This window comes from Mizuhopecten yessoensis, unplaced genomic scaffold (genome assembly GCF_002113885.1).
Source record: "Mizuhopecten yessoensis strain PY_sf001 unplaced genomic scaffold, ASM211388v2 scaffold1391, whole genome shotgun sequence".
Taxonomy (NCBI): domain Eukaryota; kingdom Metazoa; phylum Mollusca; class Bivalvia; order Pectinida; family Pectinidae; genus Mizuhopecten; species Mizuhopecten yessoensis.
The window spans coordinates 316,868-339,692 of NW_018404023.1; the positions used below are offsets into that span (position 1 = coordinate 316,868).

At 36.2% G+C, this 22,825-nt stretch overlaps 2 protein-coding genes across 4 annotated transcripts in view; one reads left to right on the forward strand and one right to left on the reverse strand.

The window, feature by feature from the left end:
- The window catches only part of LOC110461246 (clathrin heavy chain-like), a 46,613-nt gene that overhangs the window by 17,747 nt on the left and 6,041 nt on the right, over nt 1–22,825 (reverse strand). For all 3 annotated transcript variants that reach the window (XM_021514659.1, XM_021514650.1, XM_021514667.1), the window contains exon 3: nt 1,658–1,760. In XM_021514659.1, coding sequence (XP_021370334.1) covers nt 1,658–1,760 — 103 coding nt within the window. The remainder of the gene's footprint in view (nt 1–1,657; nt 1,761–22,825) is intronic.
- LOC110461241 lies at nt 7,956–12,010 on the forward strand. The gene is made up of 3 exons (XM_021514635.1): nt 7,956–8,078; nt 9,073–10,942; nt 11,027–12,010. Exons 2-3 carry the CDS (start codon nt 9,092–9,094, stop codon nt 11,222–11,224), a joined length of 2,049 nt encoding a protein of 682 aa, XP_021370310.1. The 5' UTR covers nt 7,956–8,078; nt 9,073–9,091; the 3' UTR covers nt 11,225–12,010.

The window sequence follows — 22,825 nt, forward strand, 5'->3', positions numbered from 1 at the left end:
CTTGGTCCATTACATGATAAACTACAGTAAATTACATTTTCTCAACTCCAAGATGTCCTATAGATCTGTAATGGAACTGGACTCGGTCGATCATGGGTGACCAGCTCAATTGGTAGAGCGTCTGTCTAGAGTTCGGAGGGTCCCGGGTTCGAACCCCAGTCTGGCCATTACATGCTTGATTCTCAAAGTATGTCAGATGTCACTGATGGGATAGGGTGGTTCATTACCATAGTCAGTACATACACACTCATAGTAGGTGTTTACCCTATCACCACTGTAGACCACAATGGACTCATCCAGATCAATGCAAGGTAGAGTCTACTACAGTTACATAGGGATGAAAATGTTAAGCTTCATGTGGGATGAAATGTTTTGCTCCAAGGTATAATTTTATTTTCAGACCTATCACTTCATAATGTAAACCTTGATAATAATATTTACTTTTGAATACATTTTGAAGTAAGTGTGTTTACCTCAAACACAGGAAAACTGATTACTAAATGTAAAAGACAATTATTGGTCCCTGGTCTGATTTGGTGGGGTCACAACAAATTGTTTAGAATAGCTTAATAGAGAATTTTACAATGTTATTTGGTCATAAAAGGCATTTTATGTGGGCATTAAACATATCAAACTTTTGCAACACAATAAAAGCAACATTCACTCTACGTCGGGGCTGCGGTGGCCAAGTGGTTAAGGCGTCTCACATTCAGCTACCACTAGGTCGCGGGCTCGAGACCTACGTGGGGCAGTAGCCAGGTACTGGCTGTAGGTCGGTGGTTTTTCTCCTCGAACTACAGCTTTTTCTCCATCACCAAAACCTGGCACGTCCTTAATAGGACGTAAAACACAAACAAACTAAATCTATGTCCAAGTTTTCGGGCTTAGCCCTTCATCAGGTACTCAATGATTCTCACCCTTAATTATGTCACATACATAAGTATTCAAAAAGAGATGTGACACAAGTGTGAGGACCATTCAACCCTGATGAGGGGCTAAGCCCGAAAACTCTAAAGATGTAAGGCGACTGTTGCTAGTAATTTTATAATATTCCCTGTAGGGATTTTGTCATTAATATTTATTTTGCAACACATTTTCTTATCCATAAAATTTTAAGAAGGTTGACAGGTACAGGTTGACCTTTTTGAGCAATGACGGACTCTGTGAACAGATTTAGTGTGCGGTGGTTTTACCTTGTGACAGCCGACCTAGATCTACTTACCATGTGGGGATGGGCTGACTTTCATAAGGACTCTGATCTGTTTCACTGGGCGTGGTTTTATGTTGTGGGAGTGACAGCTGATCTAGATCTAATTACCATGTGGGTGTGTTTTTTCCTTCTGGGAAAGGCCTATTTTTGCACTGGGAGTGGTCAGACCTGTAAGGCAATGATTGACACTACTATCTGTTTCAGTGGGTGTGGTTTTAGGTTGTGGGAGTGACCTATTTATGAAATGGGAGTGGTCATACCTCTAAGGCAGTCATAGACTCTATGATCTATCTAGTAGGTGTGGCTTTGTTAGAATGACCTATTCCCGATGTGGGAGCTAGTGGTAGGACCCACATGTATATAGTCAATGACAGGCTTTGATTTGTTTTAGTGTGTATGGCTATGTCTTATAGGAGTGGCCTATGTATGATGTGGGCGTGGTCTGACCTTTTAAGGCAATGACAGGCTGAGTGGGATTCATCTGTATGGAGTCTGCACTTGTCTGTCCAGCGTACGAGATGACACCATCCTTAGGGTTCAGCACAGTCACCTGTAATACCATAAAATACATCGGTTAAACATCTGTTATAAATACACCTGTAAAAAAAATACAAACACCTGTTAAACATACACCTTTTAAACAAATACATACACCTGTTTAACAAATACATACACCCGTTAGACAAATACATACACCTGTTAAACAAATACATACACCTGTTAAACAAATACATACATTTGTTAAACATACACCTGTTATATATACACCTGTAAAAAAATACATACAACTGTTAAACATACACCTATTAGTGAATACATACACCTGTTACAAAATTAAAACAAGAGGCCCAGAGGGCCTGTATCGCTCACCTGAATATGTTTAAAATTATTGGTATGAAGTAAAGATATAGCACTCTATGGTAGGTGCTGTAAGTACATATAAAATTTCAGAAAGATCCATTCAGTACTTGAGATATAGCGAGTACAAACTTCAAACAGAGCCCCACCCCTATACCCACCAATTATACAAAATTGAGTCCCCTTGACCCAAGGATGCTCAAGCTGACCAATAAGTTGTGTCCCATTGGGTGTCAGATTAGATAAGTCAATCTGACCAATAGGTTGTGTCCCACAGGGTGTCAGATTAGATAAGTCAATTTGACCAATAGGTTGTGCCCCACAGGGTGTCAGATTAGATAAGACAATCTGACCAATAGGTTGTGTCCCACAGGGGGTCAGATTAGATAAGTCAATCTGACCAATTGGTTGTGTCCCACAGGGTGTCAGATTAGACAGGTTAATCTGACCAATAGGTAATGTGTCCGACTGCAGGGTGTCAGATACGATAAGTCAATTTGACCAATAGGTTGTGCCCCACAGGGTGTCAGATTAGATAAGTCAATTTGACCAATAGGTTGTGCCCCACAGGGTGTCAGATTAGCTAAGTCAATCTGACCAATAGGTTGTGTCCCACAGGGTGTCAGATACGATAAGTCAATCTGACCAATAGGTTGTGTCCCACAGGGTGTCAGATTAGATAAGTCAATCTGACCAATAAGTTGTGTCCCACAGGGTGTCAGATTAGATAAGTTAATCTAACCAATAGGTTGTGTCCCACAGGGTGTCAGATTAGATAAGTCAATCTGACCAATAGGTTGTGTCCCACAGGGGGTCAGATTAGATAAGTTAATCTGACCAATAGGTTGTGTCCCACAGGGTATCAGATTAGATAAGTTAATCTGACCAATAAGTTGTGTCCCACAGTGTGTCAGATTAGATAAGGTTATCTGACCAATAAGTTGTGTCCGACAGTGTGTCAGATTAGATAAGTCAATTTGACCAATAGGTTGTGCCCCACAGGATGTCAGATTAGATAAGTCAATCTGACCTATAAGTTGTGTCCCACAGTGTGTCAGATTAGATAAGGTTATCTGACCAATAAGTTGTGTCCGACAGTGTGTCAGATTAGATAAGTCAATTTGACCAATAGGTTGTGCCCCACAGGGTGTCAGATTAGATAAGACAATCTGACCAATAGGTTGTGTCCCCCATGGTGTCAGATTAGATAAGTCAATCTGACCTATAAGTTGTGTCCCACAGTGTGTCAGATTAGATAAGGTTATCTGACCAATAAGTTGTGTCCGACAGTGTGTCAGATTAGATAAGTCAATTTGACCAATAGGTTGTGCCCCACAGGATGTCAGATTAGATAAGTTAATCTGACCAATAAGGTGTGTCCCACAGGGTGTCAGATTAGACAGGTTAATCTGACCAATAGGTTGTGTCCCACAGGGTATCAGATTAGATAAGTTAATCTGACCAATAAGTTGTGTCCCACAGTGTGTCAGATTAGATAAGGTTATCTGACCAATAAGTTGTGTCCCACAGGGGGTCAGATTAGACAGTTTATTCTAACCAATAGGTTGTGGACCACAGGGTGTCAGATTAGAACAGTTAATCTGACAAATAAGTTGTGTCCCATGGGGTGTCAGATTAGATAAGTTAATCTGACCAATAAGTTGTGTCCCACAGGGTGTCAGATTAGACAGGTTAATCTAACCACTATGTTGTGTCCCACAGGGTGTCAGATTAGATAATGTTATCTGACCAATAAGTTGTGTCCCACAGTGTGTCAGATTAGACAGGTTAATCTGACCACTTTGTTGTGTCCCATAGGGTGTCAGATTAGATAAGGTTATCTGACCAATAAGTTGTGTCCCACAGTGTGTTAGATTAGACAGGTTAATCTAACAACTATGTTGTGTCCCACAGGGTGTCAGATTAGATAAGGTTATCTGACCAATAAGTTGTGTCCCACAGTGTGTCAGATTAGATAAGGTTATCTGACCAATAAGTTGTGTCCGACAGTGTGGCAGATTAGATAAGTCAATCTGACCTATAAGTTGTGTCCCACAGTGTGTCAGATTAGACAGGTTAATCTGACCACCATGTTGTGTCCCATGGGATACATCATATTAAAGTAAATCTCACGACTATGTTGTGTCTTACAGGGTGTCAGATTAGACAGGTGAACATGCCTTATTTGTTGTGCACCAAGTCGTGTCAGAATAGACAGGTTAGTATGTATTGATCCATATTCTGTCTGCTGTTTAAAACAAGATAAAACAAAACTCAGTTCATGTCAAAATTGTCATCACAAATTACTCATTTCCCTTGAAATTGAAAAAAGGAAATGAGTGACTCATATCCACACATAACGGTTTATGGTCATATGATAGATACATACATATATCAGCATGTACAACTTAACTCATTCACCCTGAAGTCACATTTAAACTCCTCCAATTCAAAGGTTGGAATAGTTCATTATGAAATTTCAGGGGTTAATGAGTGTAATTCTGTTGTAAAAATGTAGATCACTTAGTGTGAAAAAATAGTACCAACTGCCATCTTCAACAATAAATATATCCAAAACAATGAAGACGTATTTCATTGACTACAATCTACATGNCCCCCCCCCCCCCTCCCTCTTTCCGTGTATCATATTTCTGATTTGTTTTTAGCAGTTGATTATGTGTACTTTACATGTCATTATGATATGTTGCTTTTTCTTTCGTATTATGAATTGACACTTATCTCAGCAGTTTTATTAAACATTTTACATGTAGTTTGTATATATGGCTGGCTCTTTCTTTTAGTATATTGAATTTTCGTTTCATTTTTCACAGTAGTTTTATTACGTATCTTTTAAAATTTACATGCAGTTTGAATAGATTGCGTTTCCTTATCATCACTTAGAATGTGGGTGGAGTTACAAATCTGTAAAACAGAGATAAGACGAGCATGATGGGTCAGTTTTAGGGGCAGATTTAAGTCAAATATATACCGTGTCTGTTTATCAGATGAAGATAAAGCAACTACGAAGGGTCAGTTTAAGGGGCAGCAATAAACATGCATGATGGAATTGACTGTTTAATTAAATATAAACTTTATTTATTTTACAACAATTATGAAACAAGTTATATAACTTATATTAATCATTCTTTTTGGGCCCGAATGTGAGTGCGCAGGGGGTCTTAATGTGGGAGGAAACCAGAGTACCTGGAGAAAACCCCACGTGGTCAGGCAGATGACATCATACCTTTTCACATCTAATCGGGGAATCAAGTCCTAGTTGCCTTGGTGAAAGGCCAATGTGTTATCCACTGCGCCACCTGACACCCATTTGTTTAATTTGACCATCACACAACACATGTCATAGTTTTTGGAGTTATTGCATGCTCATTCTGCTTTAAAACAAAATATAAAGCAAATGGCTCTAAAATCGATCTTTTGCAGATAAAATATTTTTTAAATTGACTCAAAATATCACTTATATTCCTACATATAACAGATTATTAGATTCTGTATCTCCCGTGTGATGCAGACAGAGAAATACCAACCTTAGGGTAAGATTTTTGAATTATGCTTGAGGCTTTGTCTATTGCTAAACTTTTTAAAAAATCTTGAGGTTGAGGTTTTCTCTGCCTATACTTTGCGGCTGTTTTTCCCCATACTTTGTTGTAACAGAAAACCTGATGGACCATGCCATCATCAACAGCATGTGAAATGTGTAACGAAATTAACGACACTTGTTACATTACAGAAAGTGATGACGTGATGGGGACATTTTCAGAATAATAGGGTGTGTTATCTTTTCCCAGCAACAAAGGTAATAATATACACCTGTGAAATTTGGGAGAAATCAACATTATACATGTAGTTCAATTATGAACCCATTTTTTTTTTATAAAAAACTTGGCTGAAGTGCTATAACACTGGGCTCTATAGAACTAGCCCGATTTTAACCGAGCCACACACCAACTTAGTTGTTAAATCAGCACTATAAAACACATTTCATTGGAATTATCCTCAACAATAGTCTTTACCATTCAGCAGATTCCAACTCTACTTTACAATTTTTTGATTGATCAACCATCTGGGCTGGGCTGCCCTCACTACCTACGTATACCAACACACACACAAAGAAAAGTCTGGTTTGGTATCAGACGTGAAACTTTTACCACTTCACCATCCCACCAGAACAATCTAATGGTTAACGTTCAACCATACGGCCCACACACTCGGCCCACACTCATATAAGACAATGGGAATGGCAGATATATATTTGTAGGCAGTTTCAGATCATTAAAGAGTAAGTCTTTTTAAAAACCAACTGCTATCAATGTCTAGTAAATATGAGAAGTGTCGACTTTCATTGTAAATTATTGCCAACAATTAAACATTAAAAAATTGAATATTCCTTACATACATGTCACGTTTAAATTATGTATATCTTTTCAAAATGCTGATTAATTAAAAGGGTCCGCTTGACTGTGTAAAGCGGATCCTTTAAAAACCAGCCATATACTGAGAATATCAGTCTCTGGTCATATCAAGTTTATACAGGTTACTCTAGATCTATACCATCAAATGTTGACTTAACTCATTCACCCCTGAAGACACATTTGAACTCTTCCAAATCAAAGGTTGGAATAGTTCATTATACAATTTCAGGGGTGATTGAGTTAAATTTAAATTCAATTTAAACACTTAGCAACTTCATTCTTTCATTGATTTTGGTCAAACATTATGCAAAGGTCAAATATGGGTATACCTCTGACATCCTTGTGTTTCAGGGTTCCAAGGTCAAGGCCAAGGTAACTTGCTATATATAGAAAATCATCAACTGATTCAATTTAAACACTTAGCAACTTCATTCAATATGTTATGGAGATGGTAATAACACACAGAAACAAGAGGCCCAATGGGCCTGCATCGCTCACCTGGTATTAATCTCACACTTGTAATCTTAAAAGTGGACTGAAATACATTTACAGGCAGAATATCAGTGTTTGATTCATAAGAACCTATTAAACGATTTAAACATATGACGTCTGTGACCTTGAATGCCGAACAAGGACATTAGGTTGAAAGTGGGTCAAGGTCATACATTTGACGAACTTGGTAGCCCTTCATCCCAGCATGCTACAGTCCCAATATCAGGACCCTGGGCCTTTTGGTTATTGAGAAGAAGTCGTTTGAAGATTTTACGACATTTGACCGCAGTGACCTTGAAAGTGGGTCAAGGTCATTTATTTGAACAAACTTGGTAGCCCTTCATCCCAGCATGCTACAGGCCATATATAAGTATCAGCTTCGGCCTCTTGGTTATTCAGAAGTTGTTTAAAGTAGATATTGACGCCAAAGGACGGACAGACGGAGAACGGACGGACGACAGACAGACGGACGGACGGAGGACAGACGGACAAAAGATGGACGCCGCACCACAGCATAATATAAGCTCAGTTGGCCCTTCGGGTCAGGTGAAAAGGCCAGGTGAGCTAAAAAATGATGATGTTGGTCGAACCTTGGATATGCCGAATACCATGCATTCCTCGAACTATTGATCTCCATGGACCCTACGAGTTCGAGTAAATGGGGATTTACTGTATATTTTCCTTGACTTTAAACATGTCATAATGTGAACAAAATCACGAAATATTAAGTGCATTTATACCTCCCGTACAAGGAAGAATTTCAATTTTCCACTTAATTTTATGTTAATAGTGAAAATTTCTATAAACTTTGTTTTCCAGTTACAGTTGTACATATTTGAGCATCCAATCCTCACTCTTAATGACTCATCGACCCATACATCAAAACAAAAACTTCCTTATGGGTTCTCGGAATATCCCAAAGTTAAAGGACTACAGCTGCTGATTAAAACCCGACCACACTTGGAATAAACCAGTAGGGATGGCAGACCCAGACGTACAACTGGTGGAGATGTCTGTATCAAAGACTTGGGGTCCGGGTGTTCTGAAATTATGAAGCAGTTGCCTTCCTGAGCAAATACAACAGAGAGGTAAGACATTTGTTCACCTTTAAAATCGTAACTTGATCAAAATACGGACACTTTTCAAATGACGACTACTAAAGCACACTCCTTGGTACAGTTAATCAACATGCTGTGTGCGATCTATCAGCTGTCATCTACGACCATATTTTGTCAGAAGGAAATCCCTTTCTGTTGCAATTTTTTTGTTATGCTTTTGATTGGTCGATAAAATGAACACTAACGAAAATATAAAACAAAACACGGAATATAGAGGAACTGGTTGTGATACGGACATGTGTAGGGTAATTACGAACACGCTACTCTACTCATGCAATCAATGAATAAACCCATAGAAACTGGTTGCAATGTTTCACCAATGTTTCGACATCTTCCCTTCTTTTCATCAATGTTTCGACATCTTCCCTTCTTTTCTCTTATCTGTTTGATTGAGTCATGTAAACAGTAAATTCACCTTGAGGTAACTTTTGATCTAAACTTCATACTGCTGTGTTTAAAAGACAGCCTTCAAAGTTCGAAGTGTGTTTATTTTTCACATATTTACTAGAACAGTACTTCATACGAGAAAGATCTGTTAAATACTTCCTTGGAAATAGTGATAATGTTATTGAAATGTCAAAATCAAAGATGACTGCCTGCAGCCATCTTGCTTTTATGATCACTCTCAAAGTATACATGCCCAACTAGGGACCAAGGGGAATCTTCACATGAAATTTGAGAAAGATCTGTTTAGTACTCTTTGATCGAAATATAGTGATAACAAACTTTAAGTCTTAAAATCCAAGATAAATGTCTTGATACAACTTATAAATGTATAATGCTGATTTTTATGCTTTATTTTAATCAACTATATTAATAACTGTCACTGTAGGGATACTACAATTCATGTGTTGTAAAGCGCCTTAGAGTAATTTTGCAAATTGGATTATGGGTGCTTTATAAATGTTGTATATTATTATAATGTTTTCAAATATTTGTGAAAAGAGATATTCTTCCATTGCAGACCTCACCAACATACAGCTATGGAGAGCCCATGGGATATTGAGAGGGTTTCCGTGTTGCTGTCAAAACTCCTTGAGAGGGAAATCTTGGGGTCAAGGGAGATAATGGACTTCAGGAGAAGAGAAATGCTTGGACAGGAATATATAGATAACATTCTTGATGACGTAAAAATAATGTTCTGTGGAAGTACCATTGAAGGAGTTAGTCTACCTCGTTCAGATGTTGACGTTATGTTGGTGGATAAATATGTGGAGGTTATGTATCCCGAACAGCATGTTTCTCCAGACAGTACAAGAAGGACTGTGCTGTATGTGAAAGAGGCCGACTGTCGACCTGGATATGTTGCCTTACAATTAGGTCATCTTGGACAGAAAATTGCAGAGTGTTTATGCAATTCACTTGTTCCCATTGGAAAGGCTATATTTGTTTCAAGTGACATGTACAGAGAACAGCATGTAAAAAAACTAAATAGCCCAGCAATGCCTATGAATTCAAATGGGCCGAGCACTTCGAACGGTTTTTTAGATATGGTAAGATGCTTTCACTGTAACAGTTGGCCAAGGGAGGCTAACCAATGGGTGACACGTCCTCGTCTGTATGGATGGCCAACACAAGCACTGATTGACAGAGTTGTACAAAGTGGTTGTCATCTTGTCCCTGTAGGGGACAAATGTTCCGACGACACACTATTGCAGTGGAGGATATCGTTTGCATCAGCAGAGAGACTGTTAGTTCACTCTTTTAGTCACATACAAATGAAAGTTTACTTTTTGCTGAAATATTTCTTGAAACAATTGAAAGACACTTTGCGAAATATCATTGGGAAAAAAGATGATGATATTTTGTGCTCTTATCATTTAAAAACACTGATGTTTTTTTCAATGGAAAACTCTCATCCAAAGCTCTGGCAGGAACAAAAATTATTTCATTGTTTCTGGTTTTGCTTTAATATTTTGATATCTTATGTCAGGGCAGGACACTTCCCCCAATACTTCATTCCAACCAACAACTTGTTCCAGAGAAAGGTTCATGGACAAAATCAACAAAAGCTATTTCACATTTTCGACAGGTTTCATATAAAGAAGTTACTTTGTCTATCAAAAGGTCCTGGGACACGTCACCATCCGGTAGATATACTGCAACGTGTTTGTAGTGTTGAAGTGCAAACCAAACTAATGTGTGCACAAACTGCACAAGAAATCGAGTACACACAAGACATGTTTGCCAAATGTACATTGCAGAACAAGAGGGTGGTGAAATCTTTGGATGCTAAAGATATATCATTTGCCATTATCAGATCAATAGATTTACTAATGAAATCTCATTCGGAAGTAGACGAAGTGCTCACATTTGCAAACACTGTCAAATTGGTATCTCAATTAGCAAGTTCAGAAGCTCAACAAAACCTGATGGGTGGGCTTACAAACAACAAGACCAGGTATCGCACCTTGAGGAAGTGTCAACACAGGTTGACACTTTGTGCCTCAATGGGCACAAAGGTTTTGGATTTGGCAACTCTTCACTACCTCACAGGGAACTACTTGAACGCCCTACAGATGTGTAAACAAATAACTTCACAGCCATCATATTTCACCTTTACTAGAACTCTCTTGCACGAAAAACAAGAAGCAATGTATATAAAGCAATACTGTGGCAAAGGATATACCTCAATTTACAAACTGAAGAAAATATTCACAGAAATAATAAAAGTAAATAACAAATTGATGCATCTTCCCCACTTTCGCTTGGTGGTATCAAGAAACCCAATATATGGTGTGCCTACTACTCCACTATCATATGCTGTGTTCCTGTCCTTCCTTTGCTGCCATGAGCTCAGAGACAAAAGAGGACGTGATTTAGCACTACGTAACATGAAATTGCTCAGCCCAGATGACTGCCACAGAGGATACTGGATGGTGTATACAATGTTGGGAATATGTTACGNACTACGTAACATGAAATTGCTCAGCTTAGATGACTGCCACAGAGGACACTGGATGGTGCATACAATGTTGGGAATATGTTACGAAACCATTGGGGAATACCCTAGGGCCATCAGAGCTTACCTGGACTCAGCTAATAAACCGATAGAGGATTGGGAGCAAAACCCTGCTCTGGAAAGGATTGCTGCTCTTAGGAGATTTGCCACTTGATGCCATTATCCTAAAGTGTCTTTAGACTCTGTGTTTACAATGGTCAAGTGATAAATACTATTTGTGAAGTGAGGGTAATAAACACTGGTTACCTCGCTCAAAACAAAATCTTGTTGACAGAGGGACCTGATCAAACTGAAACCTGTAAAAACTGTAAACATCTATAAACCAGAACTTCAACTATGTTTACCTGTACACATTTCTGTGTAAAATATACCTGTGTCACCTGTATACCTGTATAAACAAGACCTTCAACTAGGTCCCACTGTAAATATTTTGATGTAACCCTGTAAAATCTGTATATCTGCATAAAACAGACCTTCACGTATGTCTGTACACATTTCATGTAAACTCAACCTGTATAATATGGATACCTGTATAAACAAGACCTTCAACCAGGTCCAACTGTATATATTTTTATGTGATCTGAACCTGTGGAAGGTTGGATACTTGCACAAACAAAATCTAGGTCCAACTGTACACACTTTTTATGTAAACAAAGCCTGTGTTATGTGGATACCTGTATAGAACAGACCTTTAACTAGGTCCAACTGTATATATTTTATGCAAACAGAGCCTGTTTTATGTGGATACCTGTACAAACAAAAACTTTCATCTAGGTCCAACTGTGTTTATTTTTATGCAAACTGAACCTGTGTAATATGGATACCTGTATAAACAAGACCTTCAACTAGGTCCAACTGTATATATTTTATGCAAACAGAGCCTGTTTTATGTGGATACCTGTACAAACAAAAAGTTTCCAACTGTGTTTATTTTTACGTAACCCTGTATAATCTGCATACCAGCTGTATAAACCAAACCTTCAACTAGGTCCAACTGTACACATTTTTATGTAAACAGAACCAGTGTAATATGGATTCCTGTATAAACAAGATCTTCAATTAGATCCCACTGTATATATTTTTACATAAATTGAACCTGTGTAATATGGAAACCTGTATAAACAAGACCTTTTACTTAGCCCCACTGTATATATTTTTATATAAACAGAATCTGTGTTATGTGGATACCTGTATAAACCAAACCTTCAACTAAGTCGAACTGTACACGTTTTTATATAAACAGAATCTGTGTTATGTGGATACCTGTATAAACCAAACCTTCAACTAGGTCGAACTGTACACATTTTTATATAAACAGAACCTGTTTAATGTGGATACCTGTATAAACAAAACCTTCATGTAGGTCTAACTGTACACATTTATTATGTAAACAGAGCCTGTGATATGTAGAAACCTGTAGAAACAAGACCTTCAACTTGTAAAGGTCCAACTGTATATATTTTATGCAAACTGATCATGAACCTATGTGATAAAGATACCTGTGTTATGTGGATACCTGCATAAACAAGACCTTCAACTAGGTCCAACTCTATATATTTTAATGTGAACTGAACCTGTGTAATATGGATACCTGTACAAACATAACCTTAAACTAGGTCCACCTGAATATATTTTTAAGTAAACTGAACCTGTGTTATGTGGATACCTGTATAAACAAGACCTTAAACTAGGTCCCACTGTATACATTTTTACATAAGTTGAACCTGTATAATATGGATACCTGTATAAACAAGACCTTTTTACTAAGCCCCACTGTATATATTTTTATGTAAACAGAACCTGTGTTATGTGGATACCTGTATAAACCAAACCTTCAACTAGGTCCAACTGTACACATTTTAATATAAACAGAACCTGTTTTATGTGGATACCTGCATAAACAACACCTTCAACTAGGTCCAACTCTATATATTTTATGTAAACAGATCCTGCATATTGTGGATACCTGTATAAACAAGACCTTAAACTAGGTCCCACTGTATACATTTTATATAAATTGAACCTGTGTAATATGGATACCTATATAAACAAGACCTTTTACTTAGCCCCACTGTATATATTTTTACATAAACAGAACCTATGTAATATGGATACCTGTACAAACAAAAACTTTCATCTAGGTCCAACTGTGGTTTTTTTTTATGTAACTCTGTATAATCTGCATACCAGCTGTATAAACCAGACCTTCAACTAGGTCCAACGGTACACATTTTTATGTAAACAGAACCAGTGTAATATGGATTCCTGTATAAACAAGATCTTCATTTAGATCCCACTGTATATATTTTTACATACAAGATCTTCAATTAGATCCAACTGTATATATTTTTACACAAATTGAACCTGTGTAATATGGATACCTGTATAAACAAGATCTTCAATTAGATCCCACTGTATATATTTTTACATAAATTGAACCTGTGTAATATGGATACCTGTATAAACAAGACCTTTTACTAAGCCCAACTGTATATATTTTTATATAAACAGAACCTGTGTTATGTGGATACCTGTATAAACCAAACCTTCAACTAGGTCCAACTGTACACATTTTTATATAAACAGGACCTGTTTTATGTGGATACCTGCATAAACAACACCTTCAACTAGGTCCAAATCTATATATTTTATGTAAACAGATCCTGCGTATTGTGGATACCTGTATAAACAAGACCTTAAACTAAGTCCCACTGTATACATTTTATATAAATTGAACCTGTGTAATATGGATACCTGTATAAACAAGACCTTTTACTAAGCCCCACTGTATATATTTTTATATAAACAGAGCCTGTGTTATGTGGATACCTGTATAAACCAAACCTTCAACTAGGTCAAACTGTACACATTTTTATATAAACAGAACCTGTGTAATATGGATTCCTGTATAAACAAGATCTTCAATAAGATCCCACTGTATATATTTTTACATAAATTGAACCTGTGTTATATGGATACCTGTATAAACAAGATCTTCAATTAGATCCCACTGTATATATTTTTACATAAATTGAACCTGTGTAATATGGATACCTGTATAAACAAGACCTTTTACTAAGCCCCACTGTATATTTTTTTTTATAAACAGAACCTGTGTTATGTGGATACCTGTATAAACCAAACCTTCAACTAGGTCGAACTGTACACGTTTTTAAATAAACAGAACCTGTTTTATGTGGATACCTGTATAAACAAAACCTTCATGTAGGTCCAACTGTACACATTTATTATGTAAACAGAGCCTGTGATATGTAGAAACCTGTAGAAACAAGACCTTCAACTTGTAAAGGTCCAACTGTATATATTTTATGTAAACTGAACCTATGTGATAAAGATATCTGTGTTATGTGGATACCTGTATAAACAACACCTTCAACTAGGTCCAACTCTATATATTTTATGTAAACAGATCCTGCGTATTGTGGATACCTGTATAAACAAGACCTTAAACTAGGTCCCACTGTATACATTTTTATATAAATTGAACCTGTGTAATATGGATACCTGTATAAACAAGACCTTTTACTAAGCCCCACTGTATATATTTTTAAGTAAACTGAACCTGTGTTATGTGGATACCTGTATAAACAAGTTCTTTTACTAAGCCCCACTGTATATATTTTTATGTAAACAGAACCTATGTAATATGGATACCTGTATAAACAAAACCTTCATGTAGGTCCAACTGTATATATTTTTTTATGTAAACAGAGCCTGTGATATGTAGAAACCTGTAGAAACAAGACCTTCAACTTGTAAAGGTCCAACTGTATATATATTATGTAAACTGAACCTATGTGATAAAGATACCTGTGTTATGTGGATACCTGCATAAACCAGACCTTCAAGTAAGTCCAACTGTGTATATTTTTATGTAAACTGAACCTGTTTAATATGGATACCTGTATTAACCAGACCTTCATGTAGGTCCCACTGTATACACTTTTTTATGTAAACTGAACCTGTGTAATATGGATACCTGTATTAACCAGACCTTCATGTAGGTCCCACTGTATACACTTTTTTATGTAAACTGAACCTGTGTAATATGGATACCTGTATTAACCAGACCTTCATGTAGGTCCCACTGTATACACTTTTTTATGTAAACTGAACCTGTGTAATATGGATACCTGTATTAACCAGACCTTCATGTAGGTCCCACTGTATACACTTTTTTATGTAAACTGAACCTGTGTAATATGGATACCTGTATTAACCAGACCTTCATGTAGGTCCCACTGTATACACTTTTTTATGTAAACTGAACCTGTGTAATATGGATACCTGAATTAACCAGACCTTCATGTAGGTTTGATCTTCTGATGTACATCAAACTTATCCTGCAGTAGAGAAACAGTAAAACTGACTGGCTTTGACTCCTCCTCGTCTGTAATCTTCAAAGGACAGGTATAGCCTAACGATCGGTCAAGTATTTTTACCGTGTGCCTTCGATTTTGTAATGACATATCCCAGGGGTGCAGAGAGCGAAAGTGAGCATAACCCTGGAGTATCGGTGATGCAATCATTTGTGCTTATCAGTGACTTTGTGGAAAGTGAAAGCTAGTAAAACAAGAGATCCCAGAGGGATCTTGGCGCCTACCATTGTACCATCTTCATTAGTTCTATGTCAGTTTGATCTTTTCTCTTCTTTTCTCTTGTCTGTTTGATCAAGTCATGTAAACAGTAAATGCACTGCTCCACATATTTACTTCTGTAGTACAGTTCTTTAAATGTAAGAGAAATAGATCCGATCATTACAATATCAGAAAGATCTCAATCAAAATTGAGAAAGACCTCTCCAAAACATTCTGAGGTATAGCCATAACAAACATTCACTGTCAATATCCATCAGATGATGGTCGGCTTCAAAAGTCTCTGCTAATCCAGAATGAAGGAATTGAGAGACAACAATTATATCACTGATGTACATGTGTAGATACCCGAGTAGTCAGCAGTCACTTTTATAAACGTTTTCTTCAGGTTGGATAGGTATAGGTTCATACAGCACGACCAGTGAAATGTTAATGCTTGTGCTATATGAAGCAGTATACAATCTGTAGCCATTCAATTTGTTTGGAAATCAAATACTGTAGTACAGTTACTATTTAATTCAACCGTACTACTGCAGGTTTGTTAATTCTTACAAAACATTTTAATTTTTGCGAATGCATGACAAGTCTTTAATTAATGAACTTTGTAAATGTTTTTCACAATTTACAATAAAACTTAACATATACCCCAAGTACTATTCCTCTGCGGACTACGTGTTGAAGATTGTTATCAACAAATCTATGAATTCAATGTTTTGTATCTATAAGAGGGATAATTGTTTAATAAAAATTCTGAAACGCATTAACAAGGCATTATAGTTGTGTATTACCATCAGCACTGAGTATCAGCTTTTAGTTTTCTAATTACGTTTCTCTGGTTCACATGAAACTTGAAAAAATATCCAATTTAGTTTTGTGTCGAAACTAAAAACTTTATTTACTCCAGGGAATGACAATTGTATATATGGAGTATTGTGTTACGTGATGGGTATTGTGGGCTAATCATACGGATACAATACATTTCTACAGACAGACAGACTAACCTGACTCTGGAGCCAGCTAATGTAACTACACAACACCTATATAAATATCACACTCGTTGTGGGGTAGAGCTGTTAAAGGTCTTGTAAAGCCTGTGTCCTGGTCCCCATTGTGTTACGGTCTGACTTTATTGCAATACAGCTCAATAAAATCTACTACCCTGGAATCAAATTGATGTTAACATTTCACAACTTCAACTGAGGAGATTGTAGAATAATGTTAACATTTCATCTCCTCAACCCAGGAGATAGTAGAATAATGTTAACATTTCATCTCCGCAACCAAGGATATAGTGTATTGTTAACATTTCATCTCCTCAACCAAGGAGATAGTAGAATAATGTTAACATTTCATCTCCTCAACCCAGGAGATTGTAGAATAATGTTAACATTTCAATCCTCAACTCAGGAGATAGTAGAATAATGATAACATTTCATCTCCACAACCCAGGAGATTGTAGAATAATGTTAACATTTCAAACCTCAACTCAGGAGATAGTAGAATAATGATAACATTTCATCTCCTCAACCCAGGAGATTGTAGAATTATGTTAACATTTCAATCCTCAACCCAGGAGATAGTGTATTATGTTAACATTTCATCTCCTCAACCCAGGAGATAGTAGAATAATGTTAACATTTCAATCCTCAACCAAGGAGATAGTAGAATTATGTTAATATTTCAATCCTCAACCAAGGAGATAGTAGAATAATGTTAACATTTCATCTCCTCAACCCAGGACATTGTAGAATTATGTTAACTTTTTATCCTCAACCAAGGAGATAGTAGAATAATGTTAAAATTTCATCTCCTCAACCCAGGAGATTGTAGAATTATGTTAACATTTCATCACATCAACCCAGGAGATTGTAGAATTATGTTAACATTTCATCTCCTTAACCAAGGAAATTGTAGAATAATGTTATCATTTCATCACCTCAACCCAGGAAATTGTAGAATTATGTTATCATTTCATCTCTTCAACCCAGAAGATTGTAGAATAATGTTATATTTCATCTCCTCAACCCAGGAAATTGTAGAATTATGTTATCATTTCATCTCTTCAACCCAGAAGATTGTAGAATAATGTTATATTTCATCACCTCAACCCAGGAAATTGTAGAATTATGTTATCATTTCATCTCTTCAACCCAGAAGATTGTAGAATAATGTTATATTTCATCTCCTCAACCCAGGAAATTGTAGAATTATGTTATCATTTCATCTCTTCAACCCAGAAGATTGTAGAATAATGTTATATTTCATCACCTCAACCCAGGAGATTGTAGAATAATGTTAACATTTCAATCCTCAACCCAGAAGATTGTAGAATAATGTTATCATTTAATCTCCTCAACCCAGGAGATTGTAGAATAATGTTAACATTTCATCACCTCAACCCAGGAGATTATACAATAATGTTATATTTCATCACATGAACCCATGGCCAGGAGATTGTAGAATTTGAACTGTTCCTGCTTGTTCCAAGTTGTTTAAATGATGATAAATTGAACAAATTGCTGAGAGAAGTTTTTTTTCCTTCATTTTAATATTTCATCTCCTCTAACCAGGATTCCTCAATTCCAAGAAATGGTGGAAATCATCCGAAGATTTGGTTTGGTTTAATTTTTGGTTTGGTTTGTGTTTGACGTCCTATTGACAGCTATATGGTCATTTAAGGATGAGCCAGGTTTTGGTGGTGGAAGAAAACCAGATTACCCGGAGAAAAACTACAGACCTGTAACTGGTGACTGCTTGATGTTCATATTATACTACAAAATCTTCATCTTAAAACCTGTGTACAGAGTATCAATATTAATCTTGATATTGATCCTCATAACATTAATCAATTACATTGTTTATTCAATTTCAAACAAAAATTAATTTACAGTCCTGAAGAATGTCCATCCGCTGATTTTGATTAGTTTTTCTGTAACATTTACCGTTAATGTTTTACGCCATTTTGAAATATTTCCTTTGATCTTTTAAAAATATGGCAAAATTTTAAAACTTGTTTTACTCCAATATCAATGACAAATATTACGTTTAGCTGTAATGGAAAAGGTTTCCCCAGATGTCCTCTAACTTTAAGTAACATTTTTAACTTCATCAAAAAAACCAAAATGGCCGCCATGACATCATATCAGATTTTTTCTCTAATTGCAATACCTCATTAACAGGTGAATGTATTTAATTTTTCTTTGGATATGTTGTGCAGAATATCAAATACATAACTTTTCTTAGGAAACATTTTTGAGTAAAATGTCAACTTCCGGTTTTTGGCAGGGGTCAAAGCTCAAACGCACTATATTGGGTACCAACNAAAAATCTTCTTCTTAAGTTCCACAAGGTCTAGAGTCTTGATATTTCATATCTAAGATGCTAAGATGTCTGGGTATCAGGTTTAAAGAAATAGTTGACATTGATCAAATATCAAGGTCACAATCAAGGTCACAAATGTCAAATGTTTAAAAAATTAAGATTTCTTTAATCAAGAATATTTCGAAAACTGTTCCATCGATTCACTTTATATTCAGCTATAATGTGGACAACACAAATGCGCACATTTTTGGAAGAAAACATTTTGAGTTGACCAGGTCAAGTTTTGAGTTATTTAGGGGTCAAACTTCATATGTGCTATTTCAAGATAATGACTTAAAAAAACTTCTTCTAAAGTTCTACAGGGTCTAGAGCCCTACTATTTGACACATAACATGGTCAGGTGATTGACTATCAAGTTTGAATTAATTATTGACTTTGAATGACTTTCAAGGTCACAGAGGTCATATATGTAAAAAAATTGAAACCACTTTTTCTGAATAACCAATTATTCCAGGGAAACGATGTTTGGCAAGAAGCATGCTTGAATGACAGGCTTTAAAGTGTGTGCAAATGAATGACCTTGACCTACTCTAAATATAATTTCAAAAGTGAAAGTCAAAAACCGTTTTAATTTTGTGCGATTGTGAAGTGTTCTCAGTACTCTCAGTACTTTGATTTATATCAAGACATCTAATACATGCTGGTATGTAACATAACATCTAATACATACATGACTACCTTCGTATACAACACCGCCCATTGGCTGCCTATATTTATTTACTACATCGATTACTTCGCACTCTTAATCTTAAAAGTAGGGACGGTTTACATCTCTACTGCGGTGGGTAAACATCAGCCTTTCTTTGGCATGGCAAACCCAACCGATATAGACAAAAAGATAGAAACTCGCTTAAATTGATCTATTTCCGCATCAACAGCGTTTTGTTTGTTCATTAGTTATTTGCCATGGACAACACTAGATCTGAAATCCGCAAAAAAAATTAAAAAAAATAGGGTCCACAAAAAAAAACAGAATTTTACAGTATCCGAGAATAACATCTCATCACCCTCATAGAAATGAAACCTGTTATAAAGCTTGTCAATCACTTGTCAAAAGAAATCTCGCATAACATCTTAATGATGAGGTTTAATCAATTTTTCTGTCAGACTAACATCCTTTCCTCCTAGTTGAATATTGATCTAAGCCGCAAAATCTGACGCCTACTGCTGTATCCCATTACCTGTGTACCAGAGTGTGAATTCTAAAGTCCGACAGTTGATGATTCAGTCTCCCAACCACTGTTCATGCAGTGTAGGCAAACCAACAAAACATTCCCTGATATCAAAAAAACACTTCTACCGGACTGGTTTTGTTAGATTTCAATTATTTAATTGCTCATTTGATCATTTCAAAAGATTTTTAAAAAACCCACATGTGATATGGAGATGCCATCATCTCCCTTTTTCCAGGCTTTCAAAATTAAACAGAAGATATGTCACTTTTGTCAAAAACCAAGTTCATCAGGAATGTATTTAATTGAAATCAAGTCTGATATCTAGTACAGTACTAGTATAACAAACAAGATAAAAGTCGTACAAATAAGATAAAAAGTTGTATGAACGAGATAGCATATGTACCGCAGGGCGAAACAATATATGCCCACCCAATGCCAATTAGACATACTGAAAATCCTTCTGATGCATTATTCATATATAAACATTTGTATTACTCATTGAAGTTGAAAACTATTTCTAGAATGTGGTGAAAGGTGAAAACATTCTGTACTTGACCAACTAAAGCTTAATGAATATACATATATTTCACATATCCTTTAATTTATGACCTTTAAAATAATGGTTTTCATTGGAGTTGTCTCCCTTTGTATATATTTCTCAAACCATGAAAATAGAATCTTTCACCATTAAAACCAAAGGTATTTCTATTGTCCATTAATTACTGGCAGATTTCCCTATCAGATAAGTTGTAAATATTGACCAAGTTTCCTTAGAAGTACTTGTGCGAAGAAAATGCAACAAGTCAGATAGCAGTATGCTAATACATGTAAATTATGCGTAGGTTTTATTTGCTCACATTTAAGCTGACCCATGGTCATTGTATAACATAAATGTTCACCAAGTTTCATCAAAATCCGGTTATAATTGACAAAGTTATTTTGCAGAAACCCATCAACCAAACAGAGCATAGTATGTTGATTAATTATATGTGTTTTCACTCAACTCCAAATTTAGCCACAACTTTTGAATAATTTACATGCACACCATAAATTTGCGGGTATAGTGCGAGGTATGTTTTTGGGGTCAGATTGGAAAAAAAAAATGGTGGGGGGGAATCCTGAAAATTACCAGTATTAAACTGGAAAAGTAGCAATCAAAGCTTAAGGTAGCTTGGTGTTTATAACGCTGATTAATTAACTAATTCTCAGTTTCTATAATGCTGATTAACTCTTTCCGTGCCGTTGTCGTGTACACAGGACAACTATATGTCATCCTGATCCCCATTGTCGTGTACAGATGACAAAATAATAGGTCATCTCATCCCCGTTGTCGTGTACACACGACAACAGACTTTGGTGTAACTTGTCTTATGTTTAGCTGGTTATCGCACACGACAATCGCGTAATACAATTATTTGTCGCTAAAATCAGCACCCATCAGTTGGAAAGAATTAGTTTTATAGGTGCAGAGTACACAATTTATATTTTGTGACCTATTGTTTTCGAATTTGCCGCAAGATGTTTGCGTTTGGTGATTCAAATATAAACAATATGGCGGCAACTTAATTCGATGTGAACCCTCATAAATTCATCACAAAATATTTATTTAGACTTATGGAAGTAAATATGAATATTTTAATATAACTTTTAATGAAATCTACTAGTAATTAGAAAATAAACTAACGACTTTGTATTCGTAAACAATAAACAATCCCTATTAGGAACCTCCACTACAAGGATGTTTTGAAAACACGGTTTCGTATCATTTGTTGCCGAACAGATGTCGATTTCTCGGTCATAATTAGCTGTCCGTTAGTCATCATGCTGCAAAAATGAAGAAGTGTGTGTCTATAAACAACAACATGGAACAATAACAATATTTGTTCACGGTTACCTGTTTAATTCTTGCAGCAATTACACCTCGTCTAAAATGAACATTGATAATCCACCATTTTGTTATTTGCGCGGGGGCGAGTCTAGTAAGGACATCCAGTACCGAATCCAGACCGGATTTGCGGTACGGAAAGAGTTAACCAACGATTTATTTATTTTGATTACAACAGATTAATGTTTTGATCAATCGATCATTAGACTTCAATGAGCGTGACGCTAACACCTTTAATGACCTATATAAACATATTCACACAAGCGACGGACAGTTATTAGCTAACATGAAGTCTAGGCTAATTGGATAATTACCGGTCATTAAACAGGTATGATATGACCGACGACTCCAAACAAAACTATTTAAAGGGAGATAATCCAATATGGCGGACCTGAAACTGGAGAACGATAACCCAAGAATGACTTGTGGGTGCGTATAGTGTGCACCCTCTTTTTGACATGACAATATTTACCTAAAAAAGTGTGCACTATACGTGCAAACTTACGGTACCAAATTTCATCAAAATCGAAGAACATATTAATCAAGGTATCCTGTAGAAACTAGTTTGGAAATTGACCAATCAAGTCAATTCAGCTTAGCATTATGGATGCATTAATTACCACTTCAACCTATATGTTGCTGTATATATTACACAGTTAAAGTATATGGGGTTGAGAGATAAATTAGCAAGTTTCTGG

Bases quoted from the DNA above. Each gene is read 5' to 3' on its own strand.
- LOC110461241 (XM_021514635.1), top strand. From the start codon at position 9,092: ATGGAGAGCCCATGGGATATTGAGAGGGTTTCCGTGTTGCTGTCAAAA.